Source organism: Polypterus senegalus, chromosome 3 (assembly GCF_016835505.1).
Source record: "Polypterus senegalus isolate Bchr_013 chromosome 3, ASM1683550v1, whole genome shotgun sequence".
In the NCBI taxonomy this organism is placed as follows: domain Eukaryota; kingdom Metazoa; phylum Chordata; class Cladistia; order Polypteriformes; family Polypteridae; genus Polypterus; species Polypterus senegalus.
Window position 1 is genome coordinate 188,035,933 of NC_053156.1, and position 27,641 is coordinate 188,063,573.

General features: G+C 37.4%; 1 protein-coding gene across 2 annotated transcripts in view; it reads right to left on the reverse strand.

The window, feature by feature from the left end:
• Positions 1–1,588: 1,588 nt before the first annotated feature.
• LOC120525750 (dihydropyrimidinase-related protein 5) overlaps positions 1,589–27,641 on the reverse strand; it is a 215,140-nt gene continuing 189,087 nt past the window's right edge. For both annotated transcript variants that reach the window (XM_039748319.1, XM_039748320.1), the window contains exons 8-13: positions 24,852–25,008; positions 24,161–24,302; positions 19,836–19,978; positions 12,103–12,310; positions 4,534–4,702; positions 1,589–3,804 (exon numbers count right to left, since the gene is read on the reverse strand). In XM_039748319.1, coding sequence (XP_039604253.1) covers positions 3,719–3,804; positions 4,534–4,702; positions 12,103–12,310; positions 19,836–19,978; positions 24,161–24,302; positions 24,852–25,008 — 905 coding nt within the window. In that variant the 3' untranslated portion in view covers positions 1,589–3,718. The remainder of the gene's footprint in view (positions 3,805–4,533; positions 4,703–12,102; positions 12,311–19,835; positions 19,979–24,160; positions 24,303–24,851; positions 25,009–27,641) is intronic.

Genomic DNA, 27,641 nt, shown 5'->3' on the forward strand with positions numbered 1-27,641 from the left:
TGTAAAAATATTTACTTTTGTGTTTTTTGGAAGGTTTGATATACTCAGAAAGAATAAAAACAGTTTATATCTGCTGTTTATGCCATTTTCTAAAATTATGTTGTTTGCTATTTTCGGTATTACTTTCTTAGTTACATCCATGGAGAATACTGGCATGTTGTGGCTTTGCAAAAATAAAAGGCAAATAAACTAGTGTTCATTTTCCATCAAATTACTAACTACTCTGAACAGTCACTTTGTTTATTTTGCAGATAAAAGAACAGGAGAAGAGGAATCAAGTTCACAGTTGTTGCATATGAAACTCTCAGCTTTAGCACATACAGCCATTTTGTCCTATTAAGTAACGTAACATGGCAATAATATGTGACCTACACCTAAAGTGCAGCCTGTACTCACGGTGTTTGAGTGCTTTAAGAGAAGGCTGATGCCATTTCATCATTATTTTAATAGGAAGTGTGTGTTCTTGCTTACAGTGTAGTCGATATGGCTGACAATAAAAAGGTAAGATCTGGTACAGCCCAGTGGGTGTCATCGAGCCATCTGGGGTACTTTAAGATCAAGAAGTAACACTGATTTGAGTATAATACACTTTACATGTCTGTGATTTCTTTTGCTGATAAACATTATTATAATCAAATTCAACAACTACTTTGACAGTCAGTAACTCACTACCATGTAAGAAAACTAAACAAAGCTGTTCAAACATAAGATGGTTAGCAGAAGGTAAATAAGGTCCTCAGTCGTTACTGCAGTGTCATAAGAGATGGTAAATCTCGACCTGGAAGCGAAATCTGTGAATGACCTCCATACTGTTCTAGTTGCTTCCACTATTCAAAACTCTCTGTCACTTCCCTGACAAAACTAATTATGGTTCTGGTGTTTAAAAGTTACACAGTTGTATGTAGATTTATTAAGATTTTTTTACTAACAGCAAATGCATGTGGGTGATTTGTTATAATAGATAAATAATTGCGGGTATGCAGTGTAGTGCAAGCTAATCCTGTTTAGGAAATAATTAATAGGTTGTAGCAACAGGTCCCTTGCAGAGCAGTGTATGCCCAGCCTAAGGGAAGTGATATCATCAAAAGAAATTAATTAATTGGCCATCTACCAGCCCATAAACAGCCAGACTACACACTGATCATTTGTGTCACAGTAACGGGAGAGACCAGTGGTCTCAGTGTCTAAAAATATGAGAGAGACACACACACTCACATAAAACGAAATAGCTAATGAACTCAGCCTCTGAAGACGTCACCATCCACTGCTGTACAACAGTCAGATTTACGCAATTTACAGAAACGATGCACTTGACTCACCACTTTCACAATTTAAGGAAGAGGTGTCATTCTCAAAGAAGAGGCATTGAGAGGGAAGACGCTGTATACTGTACAGCCCTGGCACAGATGGAAGAGGAAATCCATGAATCTGATGAAATCCTTTCGCCCATCATTTTTGTTCTCTTAGATCAGACCACAGGCAAGTGGCAAACGTGTGAGCAGACACTATTAGAATTTCTTGGTGCCAAGTAAAGATCAGTGAGATATATTATGAGTTTCTAATTTGTCAGTAAAATAACAGACAAGACTTTCCAATACTTATTTATTTTTTCATTAATACTGTTATTAAAAAAGCACTTGTCCACAGACTGGGACCACTGTCAGAAATGTGTTTCAAAATATTTCTTTGAAAGGGTAAATATTTCTTTAACTTTTTGCCAAAAATGAATCACGTTACAAAAGCATGCATAAAGTTTTTGAAATGTTAACCTGGGTCAGTTAAAAGCAACAACTTCAGTTTAAGGAATGAAGTCTCCATCTGGTCCTGACACACTGTGTGAACTGGTCAATAAAACTACAGAGCTCATGACAACAGAAGACAGCCTGCTTCTGCAGTGTGAAAGAAGAACAGGAACATGCTAGCACCGTTTACGGGTAGAAATGTTAAAATGCATGGATGGTCATATTCGGTAATTACCTTAATGTTTGTTTTTATGAGAAAAAAATTGTTCAAATGAACATTTCTGTAAAACAAATTATGGCTGATACACAGAATTACACTGATTATTTCAATTAGGTGAAGAAAATTTTAAGACTTTTTCATTTTTTATTAACTGTAGGCTTCACTTCTGTTATGAATCATGACAAAAGAAATTCAGTAACTTTGTCATTTTCATACATAGTTTAAGTGTAAATTTAAAACTGGTAATGTTGTGCAAGTGTAAAATGTTTAAGTATTTGTTATTTTCAGCTATTCAGGAACAAGTAATGGCAGAATAACTGTTAATAAAAACAATGGAAGATTTCAATGGAAACTTCTACCATTGAGAATAACAGTAGTGTTGGCTATGCCGCCAAACACTGAATTGCACTTTACAGTAGGCAACAGTGGCACAGGAACAAAAAGACCTCCAGTATGGACACACCTAGGCAGGCTGAGTTAAATCTGAATATACCAGGGGAGTTTACATTATTGTTTAGCAATTATTTTACAACAATGGAGTCCTGTTATGATAGGGCTTAGAAAACAGATCCTTTCTAAGGAATTCCATTATTTTTTTATTCGGTTAGAATATGAAAAAACAAAAATGGAAAAACATTTTTCTTTGTTTTATGGTTTACCATATATGACTAAAGGAATTTTTTTAACTGATTTATCTGGCGAATTTCATGGGAAAAACAAAAATGGCTCAGGTAAAGTCTTGTGCTGCTACTGTTGACTTTAATGAGTTCTGTGAAGAGACATGAGGCTGTAATAGTAGTGAAATGCTAAGAATGAAACTCTAACCCACTTAACACCATTTAACAAATTTATGAAAATCTAATAAAAAAAATTCTCTACAATTGAACCAAAAAAAAAGATGTCAAAAGACATTTTTACTAATAGCTTTTTGGAACTGCCTTTTTTCTTTATTGCCGCAATAAACACTTAATATAATCAAAAGCCATAGGACATCTTATGTTTTTGAAGGATCAAACGTATTGGCATGACGTTTTGAAACTTATTTTTAAGCAGAATTTTAAGAGAAGCATATCACATATAGTATCCATCTAATGGATTACGGTATTTTAAAGATTCCATGATTTCAAATTTGTTTTACCCTGCACTACATATTTTTTTGCTTTTAATGGTGCTTTAAAACCTTACACAGCAGCCAAGACAGAATCAAAAAGAAAACAAGAAAATTCTTGGGGCTGTTCTGCATGTACAACACAGACAATGAAATCACCTCTAGAAGGTACTAAACTTTAAAATGGGAGACTAGTAGATTCCCACTATTTCTTTAAGTAGTTCTTTGTTATATATTATAAATTATTTGAAATTAATTAGATCAGATAATTTTAAAAGAAGAAACTTAATTACTTATAATAAATAACCAAGTGCATTTTATAGTCTAGCTTATTATTCTTTTTGACACACAACATCAGCAGGCGTTCTTTCAAACACACACATTTTCAAATCTGTCCCTATGTTTCTAGCTCTAGATGTCCAATGCAGTTTCAGAGTGAAATGCCATTGTTTGCCTGTGTAACAGTATACAATTAGAGTTGAAGATATTCTAAGCACCTTTCAATAAAAAAAAAAAAAATCAGTGCAGTGTTCTTTGCTTGCCCCTCATCTGTTTTTACAAGACACAATATTTTTAGTGCTGCAGCATGGTGAAGGTGTTTTCTTGAACTCTTGCTGCTTTATTTGGTCCAGAGTTGAGAAGTCATGATTACCAAATTCCACTGGATCTGCCACCTGGAGGAGCCAGGATCCTAGCAGAAGACCTCTTTGGGACATGATCATCCACCTGGGCACCTGTGGCACACAAAGAACCAATAACATTTGATAGTATGAAGTCAAATAAAAGCCATTAATGAAACCTTCTTTTTCATCTTCATGTATTCACTCATTTCTTTAAAGCTGGTTGCTAAAATTATATGTCTTTAGGATATTAAGAAAAATAAAAACCTCAGGAGAAAAACACATGCAAAGCTACTGACAGAGACTGGGATGAGATCTGAACGCAGAATTATGGGTACTGCCATATACATATATATATATATATATATATATATATATATATATATATATATATATATATATATATATATATATATATATATATATATATATATATATATATATATATATATATATATATATATATATATATATATACACACACACACATATGTATATACCTCTATATATATATATAGAGGTATAAAAAATCCACAAGTTAGTCCCATTACAGAAGTTTTAAAATATAAAACTAAAAACATACTGTAATATACACTATAACAACATGAACTGTAGTATAATATAGGCTGTACAGTACCATTTTAGTTTGTTGGAAGCTTTTAAGATAGCAGATAATGGAAGCCCCTTATATACTATAACATTTATAACATGATATAATATAAATAATTTACATTTTGTATTTAAGTCTTTAAAAAAGTAACAAAGTTCTTAGTTCTATTTTAGCTAAACTGCTTATTTTATAAACAATTCACAACTAATAATGGCCACTTCAGGTTCTCTTACCAGATAAACTAAAAGTAGATTCATGAAGATCCCTCATGCCACCGTGTCTTGTCACTGGTCTAGTGGGGGTGTCAGCATCTGTTGGTCCAGATTCCTTTTTTCCAGAGTTATGCACCACTGCCACATCACCCACATATGGATTGCGGTCCACCCCCTTTAGGGACTGGCGCTACAACAGTAGGAAGTAGGAAGACACATTGTTATTAGGAGAATTGACATGCAGGTTTGGAACAGTGACTGGTTGTTGTACACAGAAATTTGTCTGCCTAGATCCAGTTGTCTTTGTCAACATCACAACAAACTACACATGTTAAGGAAGACTGGAAAATTTGTAAGACAAATTTAATTGATCAGATAAAAAATCTAGGGGTCAGGTAATCTTGATAGTTTTGTTTGTGCTACACATTCCTCTAGATAAGATTAAATAGATTTACACTGTTTAAGTCTTGACATAGTATACATGGACTCAAGGGCACTTGTCGGAAGCAATCCTAGATCTACCTAGAGGTATCCTATTTGAGCTCCTTCTGTCGGCCCCAAATGTTTCCACATTCTTAAGTCCCTATTCCCATGTTAAAGGTCAGGTTGGCAGGGTCACTCCCAGACTGATTGCCTAACATAATGCTGTAGGAGGCAGTATCAAGTCTGCCCTGCTTTTTGTAATGTCTGCCATTCTAGTACTGTAGTTCAGCAGCTCCCAAAGTCAGTGGCAGCTGGTGAAAAAGATTTGAGTGGGGGCGTAGTTTTTGGGGGGATAAATTGAAGCAGCACTTATCTATTATATAGTACATTTCACATCTATCTATGCATTATATAGTGCCTTTCACATCTATTTATTACATAAGGTCTTTCATATCTATCTGTCTATTTGTTCATTCCACATGCTCATCATAGAGTCAATGCATGTCATGACCTGTCTAGACCCATAGGGCAAATCCAGGCTAAAATATATTATACCCTTTCCACGATGCTGCCCAGTCTGATGCCAGATTTCCCATTTTTACTGTGCTCTAAAACTTCAGTCCATGACATCCATAGTCCCTTTGTTCTTTACATACAGTAACTTGCCCTATAGATGTGGAAAGGAACAGGTGCACCTGCTAGCCAAATGTCATACTACACCTGTCTCTAAATTGTCCAGTCCCCTACTAACTTGCCCAGTTCCCTATACCAAACCCCACACCATAATTTCCACATCCCCAACTCCATAAGCTTCCAATAACTTGCACTTTCTTCTGTCCCATAGCATGGGCCCAATCCAAATCTTATTCTGCCTGTGCTAATAGAGTGCTTCGACCTTAGCCATTTCCACTGTATTCCATACATCCATATTATGCAATCACTAGTCCTCTGATTTTTCCCAAGACTTGCATCACAGTTTATCATTTACCACACCCACAAAGTCAATCACACTCTAATTTTATTTTAGACTGGCAGCCAGTCTGCCCAGTCCTATGCAAGTTTTCCAGGCTTGCCTGACCTGGGCACAAATTCACATTGTAAGATCCACAGACACCCACATATTAAAACATAACTTGCACCCCAACCTGTCTTGTACTACACCGACAGGAAAACTACTACCTAAATCTTATTCTGCCTTTATGATCAGGGGCCTCATGTATAACGCCGTGCGTAGAACTCGCACTATAACATGGCGTAAGCACAAAAGCCGAAATGTGCTTACGCACAGAAAAATCCAGATGCAGGAATCTGTGCGTACTCCAACTTCCACGTTCTTCCTCTACATAAATCCAGATCAGCGTGAAAAGTAACGCTTGTGCACGTGCTTTATGTAACGCCACAACCCCTCCCAGAATTATGCCTCTTTGAATATGCAAATCAATATAAATCGCACTTAAGCTCAGCCTTCTGTGAAAAGACAATGGGAAAAGCACGGGGGAAAATATAAGAATTTCAGCGAATACTAAGTGGAGGCAAAGGAAAAACATACTATTTGTTCAAATAAACCGTAGTATAATCAACAAAAGGAAGTTGATCGAGTGACATAGCGTGTTGGAGAAACTTGAAAGCTCACGTTCACAAAATTGCACAGTGTCGGAAATAAAAAAGACGTCACATATCAAAGTCACCGTGAAAAGGCGAGTTGTAGCCCACTGTCTGAGTGTCATATGAAAGTTTATTAGGGTACAGAGAAAAAAAGGCACACAATGGGGAAAAAGCATGAAATGTCAATTTCAATCTCGACATTTCCACTTTAATCACGTAGTTTATTTTGTCATTAAAGTAGAACATCATAAACTTCATCTTAAAATCGTTTAATTAACCAGTTTCTCAAATCACATCGTAATTAAAGTAGCACGTTAAATGCTTTGTTTTGTATTTGATCTTCTATGTGCTCTGTGTGTGTGAATCACTACTTGCTTCTTAAACTGGCTCTCTTCCTCCAACTGGACACAGAATCCATTACATTCGTGATATTACAGCTCTCTGAATAACTAAAATACTGAGATGTATACGTGATATTATTTTCCTAGCCAACCTGCGGCGTACCATACACCGCATAATCAGGCCGGTTTTTTAATAATTTTTAAGCACAGGGAGAAAATTTAACATTTGCAAAATCAGTAATGTAATAAATCAGCAAGAAAAGCAACATTGTAACAATGCATGGAACGAACCAACACACAATCGTCCGTGCGGCGTAGCGAGGTGGGAGGGGGGTGTGTACAAAGAGCAGGACCATCTAAGAAGACGCATGTTTGTCACGGATGCGAATTGCTGTATGTAGCGTGTACAACACTTTGCTATGCTGCACGCGGTCGTGCGTCGTAACTGAAAATTAGTTTTTTAATGACTGCTCACTTCATTGTGTTTTAACCTCAGTTGTAAAGGAATGTTTTAATGATCCCATGGGATACCCCTCGCAAACTGTTTTACACGCTGCATATGGCGATTCACCTCCGCGAGAAACATGCCTCTATTAACAGTCAACGTGTGGGAGGGGGGTGTGTTCAAAGGGTAGGGACGAAAACAGTGGGAGCGTATGAGTCGCACTTAGTGGCAATTCCACGGTTTGCAGCCCGAATGGGGTTCAACGGCTTACCCACGCCTAGACACACGCTCAATCTCATGCATAATTATTTATGGAATGGTAAACACTTCTGGAAAGACACGGTTGTCTAAAACAGGTTAGTGTGAGAATACAACAGTAAGTGAATGAAAAGATGGAACTCTGGAGAGAGCAAAATACAACACAATAGTGAACCCGCGGCATAACAAACGCCGCATAATTATTTATTGATGGTTGAACACTTCTGGAAAGACACAGGGACACCCCTCGCAAACTGTTCTACACGCTGCATACAGCGAATCACATCCGCGACATGATTTTTCCTAGATGGTCCTGTCGCGTCCACCCTCGCACTCGAAGAATACACACTGCCTGCTCATGTGTCTGCTCGCAAGAGAAACTCACGGAGAGCCGCCCACCAGCTGCCTGTGTGTGTGCCTCTGTCTGTCTCTGGCGCGGTTTTCTCTTGCGCTGCCTCTGTGTGAACCGGTCAGGCACAGAGAATGTTAGCTGCTGACAGAGCGTCTTGACTGTTGCAGGGCCTGCATTGGTGAAGCACGTGAGACGGTAATGAAACAGAGGCACAGGGCTTATTGGTTTTTAAAGGCTGATTCCTTCATTGTGCTTTAACCTCAGTTTTAAAGGATTGTTTTTAGGATCCCATGGGATACCCCTCGCAAACCGTTTCACACGCTGCATATGGCGATTCACCTCCGTGAGAAACATGCCTCTATGAACAGTCAATGTAGCTCGGAGGTACATGACATTAACCTGACCTGCACTGCATGTGGCCTCTACGACAGACAAACATAAATGACACCATTTTTTCTGTGTCGTCGCGTCCGAGTTGGTGGGCGTAGCCCTGCGAGTTGTCGTCATATCCAATGGTCTTGGAGTTGGTGGGCGTGGCTCCTTCCTGTGTGCGCCATAGGTGTCCCACTTGTCGGCGGCTTAGTGAATTCACGCCCCTTCCAGCGTGCTTTTCATTGTTGTCTTGCCTTAGTGAATTATATATGTAGATGATGATAGGAGTTAAAGCACGTTATTAAACATGGGTTTCACTTCAATGAAATAATTTATTGCAGCAGTACTCAGGGGCGGCTCTAGGCTTGTGGTGGCACTGGGCAGAGGAGGAATCGGTGGCTCCTTCACCCGCCAATGTCAATAAGGTATCTTATGCACGGTGGATGGCCCCGTCCGTTGCAGACACTGCATAGCTGCCTCGTGCTCATGACACAAGCATTTAACTTTTGACGAAATTTGTCGCTGTGTTTTTAGCTGTGTTGTTATTTTCTCTTTCTGTTTTATATTCAATATATATTGGCGTAGCCGCCACTGCAGTCCACACAATCAGCTCTGTAATAGAAGTTAAGCCATCTGTAAGCTTAGCGCCGATTCTTCAAAACGTTTAAGGAACATTGAAATATTTTCGTAGTACATGTTTAATTATTCTATCCTTCACGACACTCCCAGTGAAGAATCTAGATTATTTAAATGAAGTTAAAGTTTTATCTGTATAATTGAATAAACATATTTTGCTGCATTTCACCTTAAAAATGATATCGTCATCATATGTAAATACAGTACGCGCTTTATAAAGTGGCTCAGGTTGTGCGATATTATAACTATAGTGCAAGTTTACAGTGGGGTAATTGTACTTATAAGTACAAACAGTTCTACAAGGTGCAATTGATTGAGTGCGTTTAAAGTTCTTGGGATGAAACTGTTTCTGAACCGCGAGGTCCGTACAGGAAAGTCTTTAAAACGTTTTGCAGGGGCTGAGACAGCGTGTCCTTGAAGCTGTATACCGGTAATTCTCTTTCCAATCAGCTGCTGCTGTGATTCACACTCAGATACAGTGATATAAATACTCCGAGTGGTGCAGTGAGAGTAATATGGAAAAAGATGATCTGCTGTGGCAACTCCTAATGGGAGGAGCTGAAAGAAGAAGAAGAAGGAGAAGGAGAAGTGAGAGTAACAACGCTAAAGCAGCTATGGTATTTGGAATACTATGGTTATTCCCTGGACCATTATATTGTTACAAGTTAATTACAATCAGATGCATTACACTAATAAACAATATGCGGTTAGTTTCAGTGTATTTATAAAGCTGCGTCAGGAAAATAAAGAGTAACCACACAGGAACAGTAGCACTGCTTTGACGCTGGGTGCCGCCTGTCTGCAAAACCGAGCGGAGAACTTGCGTACGACAAGGTATGAAGTACTGTGGAAAAGTGCGCGGCTTTATGCCAAGTGTAGGTTTTATACATCGCGATTTGAACGTGGAAACATTCTTGCGCAACATTTCTGTTTGTACGCACCGTTTATACATGAGGCCCCAGGATACCTATATTTCCTTTAACACCCTTGAAGCTTGAAAAATTCCCAGTTCCTTTCTTATTAAATTGACTCATTTCACCAAGCCTACCAAAAAAAATTTTATCCTCATACCATTCTCTAGATGAATGTTTCCCAAGCTTTTTCCTATAGTAGTATACATTTTTAACCAAAATCATCCCAAGGCACACACCTACTTAATTGCCCGAAGGGTTGGGACTACCGGAAAAGCTGGTAAAAAAGAGCTCTGAGATCAGCATTCACAGACACGGCACTTTGTGAACAGTTCGGTGGTATCTCCAAGCTGCTTCGCCCCCTTTGCCTGCCCCTCTCTGCTACAGAGGCAACTCGAATGCCCACTATCCACTGGCCCTGAGAGGCTGCTGGCGACCACACACCCAGGTCAGATGGCCTCTAGCAGCTTGGAGATACATCTGCTGCAAAATGATCATGGAGCTATTAACACTAATTCACTGCCAATAAATGTGGGAGTGTCCGGGGCACATAGAGCTACAGCTCCAGAAAAATCTGAAGAGAACCAACGAAAGGGCAGCCTCAGGTCACCTACTTGCCAAACGATCAAGGACTTACATACACAGTCATTTGGGTGGCTGGGTATTCATACAGAAATTAAAGAAAACAAGTCAGAAACATTTTTTAATTGATGTTGACATGGACTGACACCAGGCATGTTGTGCAAATAAACACATTTCCTGATCATTTTGAATTGCCTAATTAATTTAAGTAGAGTTTTTTAAAATAGTTGGAGGGGCAGAAGTGCTCCAGCACCCTGCCTTACAAACCACCTTTGTGGAAAGTGCAAGCAACAGAAAATTTAATGCAGAAAATGAGGATTTGGCATCATTAATGCTTCTTGCAAACTGGTGTGCAGTTTTCTTAATGAAAGACTTGAAATTTCTCTTTCTATCAATCTATTCTCTCTTTCTAGCTGAGAAGCTAAAGTCAGGAACAAAACTACCATGATTGCTAAACTTTGGCAGATACTGAAAGTTGCATGCAGGCTTTGGTACTCTGTTAAAGTTGCCACAGATGCCTACCATTGAAAACTCATTGGTCTGTACATGATTATAAGAATCAGTAAATTATTAGGTCAAATACAGAAAGGACTGGCCTTTGTTTAAGGTGCACATTACTTTTCAAAACATCTAGTGTTGAAACCTTTATATCACTAATGATTAGATCCATGATCTTCAGCCACCCACCTTAAAGAAAAGCTGTGAACAGCATTATTCTGTCAACTGACACATGCTGCATGAACACTAAAAATGGAAATTGTGCCTTTCTTGTTTCGGGAACTAAGGTTACAGATGATCCTGTGATGCATCTTGGTTTATACACATGCAGATTCATTTAGCTCCATTTCTGGATTTGTTTTGAGTTTTTGAAGACATTCATTTTTTTCATTTTTCCAGTGGTGATGTCACGATGGTGCCATTTTGAGTTACTTTTTTTCTGAAGGCACCTGCTGTTGTTTTTTTTATTTTTGTTATACCTGCTTCCATGCTGTGTATAACGGTAACAAACACTGCTATCCATGTGATCAAACATCTGTGTGACAAGTGACATCATTGCTTCAGTTTATATAAGATGGTCATGTATATGTCCTGCTAGTATGAGTGTAGTATAAATTTCTATAAAGAAATAAAGTAGAAACAATGATATCTCTGTATTTAGTTAGGGGCAAGAACAACAAGCCAGAGGATTCTTCGTTCTGGTTTCAGTGCACGGTTTAAACTATTTATTTTGTTCTGACCTCAGCAAGCATTCTGTATATTCTGTCTTTTCTCCTTAGTTTTAATTCTTAAACATTTAATAATAGTAAAATGAACGCCAGCAACTACCTGGGTATTGACAACTGACATCAATGATAGCTGATGCCCTGTATATAGCTGATGTTCATCCTAAAGTGCCATAATGAAGTGATTAATAATTACATGCTCTTTTAAATGATCACTACAGTTTAGACACAATGCTGCAAAATGAATTTTAAATAATTTTCATGTGTGAAATGCCATTCCACCTACCAGCGAAACTCTTTTTTTTTGTTTAAGATATTTAAAATTATAGAAAATACCAAAAGACTGGGAAACAAGCATTAACAGTCAGAACATATGGTATTAACAGCGCATTTTGAGCTTGCTATCGTTATTGCATAAAGTTATTTATAGTTGCTAATGTACCTTTTCTCGCTGAACCATCTTCTTGTAAAGGAAATCAGGAAAAGTTCTCAGTGGATAGAATTTTCCTGTGCCTTCTGCACACATAAACACTCCATTCTCATAGACCACTCTGCCTCGACTGATAGTTACCAGGGGCACTCCATGGCTACGAAGATTTTCATACAGGTTAATGTCCCCACCTTGGACCTGGGTGCTAGCAGAAATTGTTCTGAAAAAAAAATAGGTAATTAATGTTGCAATTGGTCCATTTTGAAGAAAAATCCTTGAAAAAATGGCACATTTTCTATTTGTGTGAGCTGAAGCATTGGTTTTCAAAATCAGTCATGTGGACCCCATGTGGCTGCACGTCTCTGTTCCAACCAACTTCAGTTTTTAATGGAACTACCAGCCTAATTAAGCAAGCTGTTATTTCCCAGTTTCTGTGTTTTGGAGTCAGGGTAAAAATGATAAAACTAAGTCTGTCAAATGTTTATTAGAACGGACCAAGCATTTATGTATGTTACATAGAGATCATTTTGTGCTTTTCTAATTTGGTTTTCAGATTTTCATCATTATAATTTTTATTCTTCTTTAAGTGTTGTGGTTATTTAATCCATTATATACTAACATGACAATTAGTGGATCTGATGCTGAAGTAGTTACCAACTTTTAACATTCATTGCCATTTGCCTGGGAATCTGCTTTGATCATTTTTAAATGTCATTATTAGAATACAATTATGGGAATAATTTACAAAGAAAAAGGCAAATTAAAAGGAAAAGCATTTAAAGCTATAACAGAAATAAAAATATGTATAAATGTTTATAAATGTAAAATTATACAGCTGTACTTTTCTGAATAAGAAATTAAAAAAGATCAAGTAATTACACATAAATGAGATTAATTCAAGGTAAAAATGACTCACTGATTGTGAAACTGTTAGGAACAAAGACCAGCAGCTGCATGGATTGAGTGTGAAAACCACTGAACTAAAGTAACCATTACTTATGGCAACCATCTATCTATCTATCTATAGATACAAAATACTAAGTGTTGTCTGTCATGCAAAAACATACAGACCTCTGGCCCTTGATTCTTGATCTTAGTTTCAATTAACACCTCGTGCCATGACATGTGCAACACAAACCATGAATTTGACTTCAATTTTGGCTTCAACTCCTTCTCACAACAAATGGAGATTGTGATGTGTTTCTCATGGAGTGAGGAGTCGAAGAAGCATAGCTACGCACCCTGCCAGTCAATCACACCGCATGTCTGGCACAAGAAAAGGCATGACAATAGAAGGAAATTACAGTAAGTTCAGTGGAGCTACCAGGGGTTCTGTATTTCATTAGAGGTGCATGCCCCACCTAATCCGACAAGCATTCCCAAGCCATAGCTGACAGGACGACTCATGAATTAGACATATAGGCCATGACAGCCCTGAAATTGAGCTTTGATTCCTTCTCATGGTAAGCCAAGACATGGCCCAATGCCTTGGCTAACAGGAAATGCATGGCTACACACACTACTGATAGAAAAAGAACAGCGGTACACACCATAAAACATAACTGGCACAAGAACATCAACTGAGCGTTTACACCACATGTCTAGCACAAAAACAGACACAGCAACAGAAGTACATTACAGTAACCTCAGCAGAGTGCCCTGGGGTGCTGTGCGTCATGGGAGGTTCATAACCCACCTGAATTCACATGCATTCTTCTAACATAACTGACAGGAAAAGAAATGCAGTACCAGCTGCTGATGGTACTGCGCTGCCCAGGCCAGCTAGTAGTGTTTATCACACTCAAAAGCTACACACTCTGAAACAGAAACAAAGTTCTGGACACTGTAAGATCACAAGATATGCCATGATATGCACAGCGCAGCCCATGAACTAGACGTACACATGACGACGGCCTGAAATTGGCCCTCAATTTCTTCTCACAGCAGAACAGGAAAATTACAGTAGTGGGCTTCCAACTATGGATCAGGGCATCAATGAGCTCCTGAACAGTCTCTGTCACGACTTGGCAGCGTCAGCCCCCCAGACCATCACTGACCTACCGCCAGAACAGTGATGTTGGATTGATGTTGCAGGTTGCATAACGTTCACTAAGGCGTCTCCAGACTTTCATGTCTGTCACATGTGCTCAGTGTGAACTTGCTCTCATCTGTGAAGAGAACAGGGTGCCATTGGTGGAGCTGCCAATTGTGGAATTCTGTGGCAAATGCCAAATGAGCTGTACAGTGACAAGCTGTGAGCACAGGTCCTACTAGAAAACATTGGGCCCTCAAGCCAATCTCAGACAGAGTGTTTCTGGCAATCTGGAGAGAAACATGTGACACCTGTAACTAGCTGGAGGTTATTTTATAGGGGTCTGGCAAACCTCTTCCTGTTCCTGATTGCACAAAGGAGCAGATGCTGGTCCTGCTGCTAGGCTGATGCCATTCTGTGCTTCTCTGTTTAATATGATAGCAACAGACAGAAAGCATCCTCAGTATTCACAGGCCATTTAGGTGGCTAAGCTGGTATCACAAGTTCCAAGACCAAATGTGTGTACAAGTAGCTAAGACTCACTTTGACATTGTCCCTCCTACAATTTAAAAAAATGCACATATGTAAATAATCAAACCATGACTGTACACTTGTAAAACACCTATAAAGAGCTGCTATACTAAGTAATTAAGTAAAAAAAGAAGTTCTTACACAGTAACATACCAACTTAGATGAACTCAGATAATGACCCTTAAGAGTACTCACATCGGTTTAAAGGAATGGACTAAATAATGCTGGAGAATGAACCAAGGTACATTAAATATGGACAACCATTATAAAATCTGATGTAAGCAAATCATATTGAAAACGGAGAAGGTAAAATCCAGTCAAAATACACCCAGATCTGATGCTAGAATTACCCAAAAAGCAGTTAACAAAGGAATGATGCTATGTTAGCTTGATAGCAACAGTCTCCACAGTAAAAATGTCAACAAATGAAAATTAGCCAACAAGAAAACTGCACTAGACTCCACAGAGGTACTGTATTATAATCTAAGCAGATTCCCTTTGCTTTCTGGCAACAGTTTGGAATTTGTAGTCAATCATGTGATAACACTGCCATCTTCAGGTGAACCATATTTAAAAACTTCAAAAAAATGATACATTTTATTAACATTTTATCCGAGAAGCTTATTATCTAGTATAACATGGTTAACATGCAGAGGAGAATAACTATCATCGACAGAGGTGTAGAGAAGACAGACCTAAGGTCTGCAGGCAAAGAGACTTAGTGGGAAGACTTCAGACTCCAACACTGTACCCACTTGCTGTTAAATCTTAGGGTGTCACTTAACCTTTCAATACTCCAACTACTGACATTATGGAGCAATTTTTGAATAATGTATCTGTAATGTGGTTTGATTGTGTTTGCTATATGCAGAACTGTTGCACTGCACACTCTAAATGAAACATCTACATCAGTTTCCATCTACATATGAAAAAAGATTACCAAAGTCTAAGACCATTTAAACTTACATTTGAAAAGCATTTTTGAGTTACAACATCACAAAAGATACATTGGGAAGTCACATCTGTGGAGGTTAAGGATGGTTTCTAAATAATAGAGAGAAAAAGGTGAACTCATAATCTGGATCTGTGGCTGTGATTTTGTTTTTGTTTGAATTTAAATGCTTGAGATTTTTATGTGTTTATTTAATTTGTTTTATTTTTCATGTGATTTTTATTTTTTTTTTCATTTGTTAATACACTTGTGTGTGTTGGTGCCGCTGCAAGTATGAGATGTCAGAGATTAATTACTGCTGCTATGTGCTTGTGTCAACTCAGTGAAATTAATTTCTTCTACCATACTTGTTCATAAAGGTTGCTGACATTTTTCCTGCAGAATATTGCTGAAGTATACTGTAAGGCTTCCCTTTTTAATTTTTATTTTTAAGTGATGGATCTCATCATTGATCAATGAAAAAAATACACTAGTTTATGAGCTGTTTTTATGCAGTAATATACATTGCCCATAAAAATTAAAGGAACACTTAAATCACACATTGACTCTCAATGAACAAAATATTCAAGTAGACAATCTTTACTGAGTAACACTATGTAATTTGTTGAAAACAAGACGATGTAACAACAGTTAATAAAACCCCAAATCACCAACCCATTGAGGACCGGATTTAACATGACACTGAAAATCAAAGTCAAAAATTGAAATCACAGGCTCATCCCACTTGCATTAATTTCAAAATGGCAATTCATTATGTCACCCAGTAGTGCGTATGGACCCCTATATGCACATCTGGGCATGATCCTCATATGATGGAGGATAGTGTCCTGGGGGTCTCCTTCCACCTATGGATCAGGGCATCAATGAGCTTCTGAACAGTCTGTGGCACTACGTGGCAGCGTCAAATGCACTGATACATAACGTCCCAGAGGTTCTCAATTGGATTCAGGACTGGGGAACATGTGGGCCAGTGTGTGGCATCAATACCTTCATCATCCAGGAACTGCCTACATACTCTAGCCACATGAGGTTTGTCATTATCCTGCCCCAGGTAGATCCCAGAGCTCACTGCACCAGTTAAAGGTCAGACAACAGCTCTGAGGATTTCATCCCAGTATTTAACAGCAGTCAGGTTACTGCTGCCTAGCACATAGAGGTCTATGCGACCCTTCAAGCATATGACCCCAAAGACCATCACTGACCTACTGCCAGAACAGTGATGTTGGATTGATGTTGCAGGTTGCATAACGTTCACTAAGACGTCTCCAGACTTTTTCATGTTTGTCGCATGTGCTCAGTGTGAAATTGCTCTAATCTGTGAAGAGAACAGGGTGCCAATGCTGGAGCTACCAACTGTGGAATTCTCTGGCAAATGCCAATCGAGCTGCACAGTGATGAGCTGTGAGCACAGGTCCTACTAGAAGACATTGGACACTCAAGCCAATCTCAGGCAGAGTGTTTCTGGCAATATGGAGAGAAACATGTGACACCTGTAAGTAGCTGGAGGTCAATTTTTAGGGGTCTGGCAATGCTCTTCCTGTTCCTGATTGCACAAAGGAGCAGATGCTGGTCCTGCTACTGGGCTGATGCCCTTCTATGGCCCTCTGTAGCTCTCCTCATGTAATATCCCTTTTCCTTTGTATCTCCTCCATCCTCGTGAGACTGTGCTTGGAGACACAGCTAACCTTCTTGCAATGGAACATATAGATGTGTCATCCTGGCGGAGGTGGACTACCTACGTAGCTTTAACTGGCTGAAGGAATCATGCTACCAGTAGTGACAAGGACATTAGCAAAACACAAAACTAGAAAAGAATCAGGAAGGACAAGGAGAGGGCACCTCCTGCAAAACCATTCTCTTTTTGGGGATTGTCTGTCTGTTGCCTCTTTAGGGCACATGTTGTCACTTTCATTTGTTCCAAAGCAGGTAAAGCTGAATTACAATTGTTTATGCTTCCTAATTGTACAGAATGATATCCTTGAAACTTAAATGACTTGGTGTTAGACTGTGATGAGTGTTTCCTTAATTTTTTTGACCAGTGCATAAACAGATCAGGTCTATAAAGTATAAATGAAGCTTGTGATGAATTTTAACTTAATTTTACAAGCAGAAAGGAGCAAAGCATAAAAGGTTATGTTTGATACTTTTTAAGTTGAAATTTTTTCTTCACAATCATGGTATATATTTTTTTACCAAATCAAACTGTGTTCTAAATTGCAAAATTGTATTTTATAAATTAAAAAAATAACTCTTGTATTTTATAATGGAGCTACTGGGTATTTGGGTCCCAAATGGAAAGAAAGTCTTAAAATCTAATAAATAAGAAAATGCTTTGATTTTAGAAATTGTACCATTTCTGAGGCATGCTTGTGACAACAAAAATAATATAATAAAATAATGTTTTTTTTTCCATTGATTCTTGGTACTATTTTCTTCAAGTAAGTATACATTTCCTGTTCACTTGTCTGTAGCTGGTGTCATGGGTGGGATCATGAAGACCCTGATTCTTTGCCAAGCTGTATACTACTCATTATTCTACTTTTGCTTCTGCAGGTCTGTTTCTTTGAAAGCTATGTTCTGCCGTAAAAGACAACACACAAACAACATTTAGTGTTGTTATTTCACATAGCTTACAGAGTAAGTTTCACATTATGAGGCAACGTTGTGAATGAACTGCACAACTGTCTATAAAATCCCAACTCCACTAAGCCACAGTATCAGTGACATCAATGTAACCTTTAATAACCTCCTTATGTTAGGTCCCAGAGGGACACACTTGCTGCAGGTTTTTGTTATGTTATTGTTATTTTGTTTTGTTATAATGTTACAATAATTAAAGCCGATTATTACTGCTGAAGCGATTACCACTCACAGAGAATTTATGTGCTTAATTTTAGTTAACTCGCTTATTCAGATTTCCATCCCTTAATTGCTTCTTTTAATCTTAACAGCTGCTTTTTAACTACTTCTTGTTTTTTTAACCAGCTGCCAACTAACAATGAGATGGAAATGAAAAAGGTCTTGTCTCATTTACTTTTAAAAGTAAATCAAAGAGAAAAAGTGAAAGACAATTAATAACCCGTTTAGGTCTAAAAATAATCTGGATTATTTTTTTAGAAAAGTACATTTTTCAATATAAGAATGACTTAACATAGCAGAATGAAAGCACTAATGGGCCATAAAATTAGACATGTTCTGCTATCAGAAAGGGCTGGCTCATAGTTAAGCAACTGGATTGAAAGAAAAATCTGCAGCCACTGTTGCCATCCATGCTTGACCTGAAGGAGCCCTGCTGTAAAGGGCCTGGCACCTTAAGCAGTCTCCATGCTGTCTTTAAAAGGGGAACACAGCTCTTCCCTGAAGTCATGTGCTGATATTAAGCAGGTGGAGGGAAATAACCATTTTCCTGCTGGCCCTAACCTTGAAAATAGGTTACATTTTTCATGTAAAGACACCATGTACTCCTCTCTATCATTGAGGAGGGGATCCACACTACTGTTAACCCTTGGAAGCCTCTTTTTCATATTCAGTAGGATGCTCTTGATCAACTTCCTATGAGGACCAAATATTGACCAAGTATTTCCTAATAACACATCTCTCTCTTGCCGACCTTACTGAGTGGCAGGTAGCCTATCACAGTATATACAACAAACAGTATATGCCTCCATTTTCTATACCCATTTTGCCCAGTTAAGATTTGTAGTCTTAAAAACAGGAACTTTTTTATTGAGAGGTAAGGCTGCATTTAAGAGCAGTGACTGTTGCATATGTAATTTAATGATGTTGTTTTTGACTAAAAATAAGGAATCTTAAGCATTAAAAAGCAACATTTTTATGGTGAACAGTTTTCTCATTTAACTTATAATTACATTAAACAGCCTGCACTATAGTATGGACAAAATTTCAAGTAAAGCAAACTGAACTATGTTCCTGTGTTTCTTTTTCTTTGAACAAAAATATGTTATTTAACTGATAAAATGAGCTACTGTGACCAAAAATAAGCTCCGATTTATTTGATACTATTTTCCCAGTAGATTAAAGTATTAAAATTACCAGCTACTCCTCCCATAGAACTGTAAAGTAACACTAAACTGACACACAAATTTAGCAAATCTGCCCCACTGAACTAAAATTTAACAACTCTGAAGAATAGCTGTTGATGAATAACTTCCATAATCATATCTTATTTGTAGTTTTCAACAATTAGTCGATATACTGTATGTTACCTACCTTGTAGCATCTGGATCCCAGACAACCACATCAGCATCTGCCCCAGGTATGATCCTTCCCTTTCTTGGATACAAGTTATAAATCTTGGCAGCATTTGAACTTGTCACTGCAACAAAGCGATTTTCATCCATCTTACCTCCTACCTGATGGATTCAAACAATTGAAAATAATTTAATTTAGTGAAGAAAAGCAATTCTTTACAATGAGGCTGGTTAAATTTAACTTGACTATAATCCCTCTACTTTATCTATATGTACTTTTTCACATGGCATATCAGCAGAATGCACCAATAACTGCATTGTTTCAGGTGTGCACATACAATATTACACTAATTGCAGGTCCACTTCAAGCCTACAGACAGTAGTACCTAATTCCTGTCTGCAGTTATGTATGGCATTGTGCAGGGTTTGGGATGGACACCAATTTTCTTTACTCATCACTAAGAGGAAATATGCAGAAGCAAAAACAGAAACATTAACTTTTACTTATTTGCTATGCCAGGGAGTAGGACTCTCCAGGCCATTTTTACAGCTTAACCCTGTATCAAAATATTTTTGGCTATCTTAGAAGAAAATAAAGTTAGTGTACCATACTGAAAGATTTTATAATAATTCACTTTTTAAATAAAATGGAAAAAAATTCATATAGTGGTACTACACACATAGAACAAATACACAGTGATATAATCATATGGGTGTTCAGTTATTGTTCAATTAAATAACATCACTGATAAGAAGCACTTATCTGTTACACCTCTACATGACAACCACATTTTTCCACCCTCTCAAACATACACAGTATTTAATGCTTGGAAAATGTCTGAGATTAAAACATTTAGAGATTTGTACATGTTTTTGCATCCTACAAGCAGTTAAGTTTCAAATGTAACGTTTTTGTCAAAATAATTTTTCCACTACTTTCAAGCTAGAAACTTTGCTAAACAGAACCTGGCTAATTTTCCTCACCTTCCACCATGTTCTATTCCAGACGACAAATTGTTCAATCTTGTAGTCTCAGATAGCCTCTCCACAATTTATAAAAACATTTTAAAGTCCATTCCTTTCAAAGACTCCAGGGCACAATGGGGAAAGGATCTTTCATTTAACATTTCAGAAAAAGAGTGGAAGGCAGTCATGTACAGTATACACTCTAGCTCCATAAGTGCAAAGTACTCAATAATTCAATTTAAAATCTTCTATTGAGTGTACCAAAATACTTCCAGGGCAAGATCCAATCTATGAACATTGCAGTCTAGCTCCAGCCTCATTGGGCCACATGTTTTGAGTGTGCACCAAATTAACATGGTTTTGGACAAAAATCTTTGAATACCTATCAGACATCCTAGGTGTCACAATCATTCCTAACCCATTAACAGCTGTGTTTGGTGTACTTGCAGAACGGCTTGAAGTGGAGACGAACAAACAAACTGTAACTGCCTTTATCTCACTACTAGCATGTAGACTTATCCTGCTCAACTGGAAGAATCCCCCACTTTTAAGTCAGTGGGTAACTGATGTCCTATACAATTTGAAATTGGGGAAAAAAATCTAATTCTCACTCAGAGTATCTGTTCAAAACCTTTTTAAAAGATGACAGGATCTAATTAATAGCATTTTAGAGTAAACTTCAATATCAGGGAATGGGATACTTTTCACTCCTTGCTGCTTCAAAGATTTGCTTTGTTGGCTCTCCTTTATTTCTTTTGGATGGGGGATGAATTTCCCTTTTGTTAAGTTTAATTTGATTGTATGGATTGTCATTTGCTTTTAATTAATTTAATAAAATTAAAAAAGATACCATCACTGATAATGGCAGAATGAAGATAAGACACATGAGGCTTAAGGTCAAATACTTCATACTGGCATTCAAACTTGAACTCATAGAAGTAACCTGCATAATAAAACCTTGTTAAATGTCTTTGGGAAATGTGGGAATTAGACTATACTGCAGCATTGTTTTATGATCTAATGTGCTGGAATTTCCAGAAGGATGGTCACATGTAAAGAAGTGCAAAGTAAAATGCTCTTGTAGTTGTGCAACTACGACAAATAAAGATTTAAGCATTTCCCTTTGTGAAAGGCCCCAGGATGAAAAGAAAAGAAGTAAATTAAGGTGATCCATTTTGATTAAATGAAGGAGGGAGAAAATTTATTTTTATATTTCTGTATTATAGCATGGAAAATAAAAATACAGACATAAATATTAGACTCAACAGAATCAAACAAATGGTTATGCAAAATGCAAACGAAAGAAAATAGCAATATAATGAATTTTACAAAAGGCTGACAAAAGACATCATCATTATTGAAATGGAAAAAGTTCTAAAAAAAATAAGATTCTATTTATAGGTAAAAGAAAATACATATATGACATATTTGCACTAAACAGAGAAGGTGTTAAATCATAAACAGACATAATAAATGAAGAATTCAGCAAACGGTAGGAAAAAATACATTCAGATAGTTTTTATAATAGGAAAATAGAAAAAAAAACTGGAAATGATTTTATGATAGAGATAAAAAACAGATATAAGCAATTAATTGAGAAGAGGAAGACGAAGAAGAAGACATTAAACAAAACACTTTAAATATTAAAGAATAACAATTAAAGCAAGGCTGAATTTATGAATAAACACCTCCTAATGGTAATGAAAAAAGAAAAGAAAAATGTGTAAACTGGAAAATGAGTAAAAAAAAAACCAAAACATAAGTAGGTATACTGGACATTACAGCACAAATGTTGATTGTTTTTGGATGAGTGAATTTTGACAAGTTAAATGTTCTAGTCTAAAATGGGAATCTAGACAAATTTAAAGACATTACCATTAAAAATAAAATGGAAGCAGAAATAAACACATTTATTAAACTGACCAATTATAATAAAGATGATAGATTCAATTAATGTTCAGCACACTGACACTGGTTGCAAAAAAGTTCAATTATCTGCCAACTGCCAGGTTGAAGAATAAAATGATGAGGCCAATTGATTCACAGGCTATGAAGGAGAAGAAGACTTAATGGCATCACTGTTTCTGAAATAAATATTCATTGCTTACTCAGCATAACACCTATTCTGTAACATTCCTCTCCAGTACAAGCACAGATTTTTCTTGATTATTTCTCAACTAGTAAAGTATTCTTTGGGTGTTATTCTGATGGCATTAGTGTAAAGGCCCCTTATTTTCATTCACGGTTTGTGATTTTACATACACCATCTTACTTTATGGTAGCTAAATACTGTAATATCCTTATGCACTTTGTGAAAAACAACTGAGAGAGTAAGAAAGACAAAAAGAAGCATCAATTCTAGGTAAGACTTCCTAAGTGCCACATTTGTTAAAACTGACCGTGCTTGTGAAGTAATATAACTATAGTTTATACCATGTCCAACTGGAGTGCATTGCAGTGACTGGGAACCACTAGGTGGTCTAGATTCTTGTCAGAATTACTGAAAAGCGCATACTGACATCTGCACTTGACCTTATCAAAAGCAAAGTTGTCATGATGATGATAAAAAATGGATCTGCATTATCAAAGTAGAAACTGGCAGATGCAGGTGAGCTTTAATATATCTGTACACTTAATATATATATATATATATATATATATATATATATATATATATATATATATATATATATATATATATATATATATATATATATATATATATATATATATATACAGTATATTAACTACATTTAATTAAACAAATCCAAGAGATAATTATGTGTAAAGGAGTAAAGATACGTTTATATAATTTACTACTGCAGGAAACATCTTAGAATTAAATACAAATACTTAAGACTACTATGACTGTATACCATTGTGTAGTTGGCCCATGAGAGCAAGGTGCACTGTGGAAAGTATTCATGCTGTGGAAAGGCTGAAGGCATTACAAAGTTATAAAATAACTGTTCCAATTTTGTAAGGGATGTAAATACATTTTTGTCATTTTCTGAGATGCTTGCTGAGCAACATCACAAAATTCACTGATTCTCCTTACGTAGCACTGATTTTTTTCATGTGACATAGTAATCTCAAAATTTATTAAGACTTTTGCATTTTAAGATGAATTCACACTTTTTCCTGTGCAAGATGCACAGGCTAACCGAGTTCTGGAAAATGACTGATAACAATCTGTAAACACAACTCATCTTTTTTCAAATAATAATAAAATTAATTCCCAAGAAATTTCAAGTATAGGTTTAAGAGTTATTCAGAAACTGAAAACAATTATAGCCTATACAACCTGTGTGAATATCAGTTCTAAAAAGAATGAGTACTCTTCTACAGCTATATAATGTATGCTGGAGCAGAACTCACCACTCCTCTCTCCCAGATGACACTCATCCTGTCTTGAACACCACTGACTCCATGTGGGATTTTAGTGAAATCTTCCTTTCCCATGGCTTTTTGCTTTGTGGTGAAGGGGCGATGGTCTGAAGCTACAACATTCAGAGTGTCACTGCAATACAAAACAGAAATGTTAGCTGCCACCCATAATAATGTGGCTTGGCTGACAACATCGCAAAATGTGCCATTCAGAATGATAAATACCAAGCAATGCCTGTAGGTAAACTAACACATACTCACTCAAGGATGTAAAAAATATTTTTTGATGTTCTAAAAATTGGTGAAGTAAATAATACTGCCTTTAGGAAATAATATGAAAAATCTCTCAGTAATCTATTATGTACATTCTTAAAATAAAGTGTAAAATCTACACAGAAAAAGACATTGCTTGGAAAGTTAGTTCTACAGTATTTACATTCCAATGATGTATAAAGAAAATACACTTTAGGATTAGCACTAACATGCCACATAGCACAGGGCACTTAAATTCTATTCCTTAATTATCTGCTTTAACCATGTATTGCACTCCATATTCTATAGTCTTATAAAGCTTGCTGCATATGTACAGTACTATTGTTTAGGAAAGCCTTACTTACCAACAACTTCACATTGCACCTGTGCTACTGTTTATAAATCCAAAAGAACTGAATCTTAAACTTACTTTCCAAGCAGGCTCATTAGATAATTGGGTGTGTTGGGGTCAAGTCTGAGAGGCGGCACAGTGACATAGGCTGCTGCATGTGACCAGTCCTGGTGGTAGTAGTGTAATCCATTTAACACAGCATGAGCGGTGGTTGTCTCTGCATGAACAACTTTTCCTGTCGAAAAAGAGTTGCATTATAAAATCACCTTAAAAAAGTAAGCAAGCTTAAACGTACATTTTGAAAGCTACAATATAGAAATTCCATCCATCCATCCATTTTCCAACCCGTTGAATCCAAACACAGGGTCACGGGGGTCTGCTGGAGCCAATCCCAGCCAACACAGGGCACAAGGCAGGAACCAATCCTGGGCAGGGTGCCAACCCACCACAGGACACACACACAAACACACCCACACACCAAGCACACACTAGGGCCAATTTAGAATCGCCAATCCACCTAACCTGCATGTCTTTGGACTGTGGGAGGAAACCGGAGCACCCGGAGGAAACCCACGCAGACACGGGGAGAACATGCAAACTCCACGCAGGGAGGACCCGGGAAGCGAACTCAGGTCTCCTAACTACGAGGCAGCAGCGCTACCACTGCGCCACCGTGCCGCCCAATATAGAAATTTTTAAATAAAATTGGGTGATGGGCTAAAGCATTTCACATCATGTACTAGGAACAAAATATTAGTACACTGTATTACATCCATCTATCCATAATAAACTTATGTAATCCAGCTCAGGTTTGCAGAGGCTGTATCCAGTTCTGCCAGTATCTAAGGTAAGGTAGGACCCATCCTTGGCTGGAGCAGCAGTCCATCACAGATGCTTCAGTATATTAGTCCACAATTCAAGGCACTGGTAATAGGACGCAGTGTGAGTAGTCTTAAAGAAAAACATTGTCATGGAGTAAATAACATCCTAGTTTTACAGTCAAGATATGGATGTCTTCTAAAGAGTATGTAACCATACACATTACAGAAGTAATTACCACCTTCAATATCTGGCAAAGACATGCAAAGACAATTTAGCTGCTAACTCAAAGTAACATTGCTATACGCAATGCTATTTTTAGGATAAAGCTGTGACAATGGCACAAACTAGAAATTGAGCTCTTCTGTGTGAAAGAGATTATAAATGTGCAAATATAGGTACAAGGAATATTGTGGCTTGCATATGTGGAATCTAGCAGCTCGGATTGGATGTGCAGCCAATTATAACAATCTGAGTTATTAGACCTGGAGTAAAGACCTTGATCCCATGGTGGCCAATGAAAAATGAGAGACATGATTAAGACATATCCTGAACAACAGAGGAAAGGGTGTATTAATCAAAATCCATCCTTATGCCTTAGTCACTTATTTTTAATCATAGCATACACACAGTCAATAACCTGAATGGGATAACTATAAGAAGGAACCATTGAACTTAAAGACTGCATGAACCTCCAAAATGTACTCATGTTTCTATGGATATACAGCATGTCTTTATGTATGTCTAGGTTCACATTTTATGCTATTTGTAAGCAGGGCCGATCCTGGCGACGGGCAAAAACGTGCCCCGCACGTGGGCGGCCAAACTCAAAGGCAGCCGTTGAGGAGACGTGCAGCAGCCGGCGACGCTGAAACGTACGTTATGATTATGATATGCTGTTTCATTGAGAAAGTATGTACAGATTTTTTTAACACTTTGAGCCCATGTTTTCACCGGCAATGTATTTTTACATTTAAAATGACCATCATGGCGCACATGGAGCTCAAAGTGTTAATGAAATATTTCAGAAAAATTACAAACTTTTACATGTTTACTTATTGCCCAATGCACACTGACATGACATTAGTGTGTACTGTGTATATGTCACTTGTGTGAATTAGGCCCAAGATTATTACAAAATTATTATTATATTTGAATTAGCCCTTTATTCTACCTATTTTGTAGAATGTCCGAGAGAAAGACAAAACGTGAAAGCGGGTGGTACTACAAGCAAAATAGTACGAGCTTATCACACTTCGGACGACCTGCAGCTGATTATGAAGTATAGCAGGGTAACCGTCTACCAGATCCAACCCCGAACACCTCCAAGGAATCAACAACTCATGAAAGTCACGAGGAACAGGAAGAAGCAACAGAAGAACATGGATGTGACAACACGGAGAGAGAAGTGGTGCTAGGACGCAGCTTAGAATATTTGAGAGATCCAGGCAAGTGGCTCAATCCATTGACAACCAAAATCGTCGACTCACTTATGGAAATAGGCCCCGTACAACCTCAAGCATCGTTCAAATTTCCTGTGGACGACAAAACCGGAAGAAAATTTAATGTTCTATATTTCACAAGAAAGACGGAAAATGGAGAAATAGTGCATCGTAATTGGTTAGTGTACTCCATTCATGCCAATTGCGTATTCTGTTTTCCTTGCAAACTATTTAGCAGTCATAACATCAAACTGATGGGTAGCGGATACAATGATTGGCGCCATTGCTCAGATTATTTCAAAAATCATGAAACAAGCATTGAACATATTAAGTGTACAAAAAAATGGTACGAACTGAAGTTGAGAATTGAAAAAAAATGCACAATTGACAAAGATTAACAACGTCTGTACGAAATGGAGAAGGAACGCTGGCGAGCTATAATTAAGAGAATGATCGCTATCGTGCAGTTTCTAGCAGGCCAATGTTTAGCTTTTAGAGGTACCAGCTACGAACTCTATGATCACAACAATGGAAACTTTATGAAAGCAGTGGAAATGATTGCAAAATTCGATAGCGTTATGTCCGAACATCTTAAAAATGTGGAAAA